This window comes from Myotis davidii, unplaced genomic scaffold, assembly GCF_000327345.1.
Source record: "Myotis davidii unplaced genomic scaffold, ASM32734v1 scaffold356, whole genome shotgun sequence".
Taxonomy (NCBI): Eukaryota; Metazoa; Chordata; class Mammalia; order Chiroptera; family Vespertilionidae; genus Myotis; species Myotis davidii.
The window spans coordinates 397,720-400,697 of NW_006288188.1; the positions used below are offsets into that span (position 1 = coordinate 397,720).

General features: G+C 38.0%; 1 protein-coding gene across 1 annotated transcript in view; it reads right to left on the reverse strand.

Annotated features, from left to right (window-relative positions):
* Positions 1-1,499, reverse strand: part of PKD2 (polycystin 2, transient receptor potential cation channel) — a 48,887-nt gene extending 47,388 nt beyond the window's left edge. The window contains exon 1 of the mRNA XM_006760043.2: positions 1,356-1,499. Within this exon, the coding sequence (XP_006760106.1) occupies positions 1,356-1,449 (94 nt within the window). The 5' untranslated portion in view covers positions 1,450-1,499. The remainder of the gene's footprint in view (positions 1-1,355) is intronic.
* Positions 1,500-2,978: the final 1,479 nt, after the last annotated feature.

Sequence of the window (2,978 nt, forward strand, 5' to 3'; positions counted from 1 at the left end):
TTAACCCATAAACACAGACAATAGGTGGTAAAGGCCTGGGGTGGGGGTTGGGGGTGGGCTATATGGGGATAAATGGGGGAAAAAGGGACATATGTAATACTTTCAACAATAAAGATTTAAAAAAGTAATGAGACATTCCTACCTAAAAAATAACTTATAATTAGTAAGAAAAAAACAAGAAGATGGATTAGATGGATGTTCATATAGACACACTTTTTAGCTTAAATAACTTATTTTCTTTTAAATTTCCAGTTGGATAGGCAAAATTTCAGAAAATGTAAGAAGAAGTCACACCCTGCTAAAGCTCATTAAGAGCTTACTAGTATTAGTAAGAAGCAGTGTGGAGATATGAAATAAATCAATATTCAATTTCTTAAAATTATAAATATTGAAACTTTGATGTTTCTTTAACCTTTTATGTTCAACTTACAAATCTTTTTATTTTTTAAATCTAGTAAATAAAAATTGTTTTTAAGGAAGCTTTCAGCACTTAGTCAATTACATTCAAGGGGGGTCAATTTTAATGTAATAAGAATGGCATTATCAAAGTACTGATTACATTTTTATTCTTTCCATTTACATAAAAGGGGCCTCTTTCTAAGGTTTGGTGTGGATTTTTAAGCATTTCCAAGTGTACACTATAAGAATAAACTCTTTTTCTGGAGGAGTATAGCAAGAGATTTGGTGGTCACAACTCCGTTTCCTTATTTGTTCTCATAAAGGGCTTTAGAAGGGACACTACAGAACTCTATCATCCAACACCCTTTAATTCAAAGGATAACTCCACTGACCTGGTCTTTAAGGAAAATGGTTTCTAAGACTCATTTCTGGCTAAGGCTTCCCTCCCCTCCCAGAGGATGCAGGGACATACTAAAGAAGAGAGAAAAAAATAAAGAGATCGGTCTGCAGTAAGTTTCCTATACAGTAAAAATCTGGTGATTCTTGAAGAATGAAGGCACTCACACCACATATTAAATATGAAAGAAAGGGACTATATTACATATATCCATAAAAGCAATACTAGGTGACATTATTTGTATTTTCTCAGAGTTACATTTGGGAAATCATTTTGCAAAAAAACCTTTTACTTAGAAGGTATGTGGCAGGTTACCACTTGCATCTCATAGTGAAAATGGTCACAACTGGCAATGAACTGGCCAATCAGATAATCCTGAATTTTAATTAATGTTTACCAGAGAAGAGAGTTTTACCAAATTCTAAATTGGAATTGAAAACAGAGCAGAGACCTTCTGAATTAACCCTTGTGGTGCATACACGATTCCTTTCAATTATGATGTTGACGGGTCCCACACTCCCACACCTTTTCCTTTCCTGGAAGGAACTGTTCTACTTACAGATGCACAGGACTATGAGAAAAAGGAGGTATGTGGCCAGCTCCCGCAAAACGCTTTTCAGGTATTTCTCTCGGTTCGTGTTGCTTTCCTCCATAAGTCTTGTTCCCCAGAGACCTTTAAAATAATAATAATAGACGTCTTTTTTTAAAACCTTATGAATGGCAAAGGAAAAACATAAAATAGATAGTATAACCGTTAAGGGAGATTCTCTGATTTTTTTTTTAGCATGCTCTGAGTGTAACTGGGAAATTGTAGACAATGAGGCAACATTTATGACATTTTTTGGAGAAAATAGACACTATACAGGAAGTTGAGGAATACCTTAGTAAAAACTCAGCAAGAGAACAGGAAATGAGGGCAGCCTACAAGAGAGATTAAATCATTGTGCATACACATCAGCTCTTCCTATATGGTAATTATCCTATTACTAAACTTAGTACATGCGGAAACTACATTGCAAATGATACCTTTTAAGTCACCCCTGAGGAAAAGAGGTCCTGGTTGCAGCATCCTTTCCCTATTGGAACATCTATCAAGCTTCTAACACACCCGCCTAAAATTTCTGCCCTCTGCCTTTGGTCCTTTTAAGAAACTAGCGACTGATTACACTACACACACAACAGATTTTTAAAGTGCCAATTAACATATACTCTTTAAATAAAAAGCAACAACTTAGCCGACTTCTCTCTTTGGAGAGAGTAAAATCAGCAACCATGTTCCGTATTTTTGCAGATGGAAAAAGTGTTGGGCCGGCTGAGCGAAGATGACATAACCTCCGCGAGCTTGCTGGAGAGAGTTACCGCAGTGTGGGGCTGGCAGACAGCCGTGGTGGCCGTCCAAACCCCCATTAATGAACAGTGTGGTCAAGTCACATTGCTGCTTACTCGGAATAGCCTTGATGTTTTCCAAAAAAGACAGACTTCCCAATCCTCTCAGTTAGATTAGGTTGGCTGTTAATGGAAGCCAACCTGGACCCTGGTTGCCTCACACTTTTATTCCACAGACTTTAACCCCTTCCATCACTGAGGTTCACAGAGCGTCTTAAACCACAATCCAGCCACGCAGAGACAGAGGGCAAATGGTGCATGGCCTTCCACTTCGAAGAAATGACTTCACCACTAGTGTTTATGTATTCTTAAGTCTTGTAATAATACATTAGTTCTGCTCCTAAATTCGAGTATTTCATTTCCTTTCATTTCTCCTCCCAAATTTCCTTTAGGAAAATCAGCGTCTGAATTCAAAGACACTGTGTTACGCATCATAGATTTCACCACACTGAAAGTGGAGCATAACTTATGACCAGGTTCGCTTCTGCCAAGATCTGGTAGTTGTCAGGGAATTACTCACTCAGAAGAAATGCAGCAAGCAGAATGTTTGTTCGCTGAAACTATCATATTAAAGAATTATTACAAATTTATATGACATGGAAAATTACAACTCAGAATAACACAGAGGCAGCCAAGTGTTAGGCGCAGTAGTCCTGGACACAACCACACCGTATCTTTGGGTATATTTCCTTGGGAGGCCAGGCATAAGATATACATATAAGTAGACACTGACCGCCTCTTTACCATCAAGAAAGATTGTTGCCTGGCCTCCCTTGCCCAGTGATTTCACTCTTTC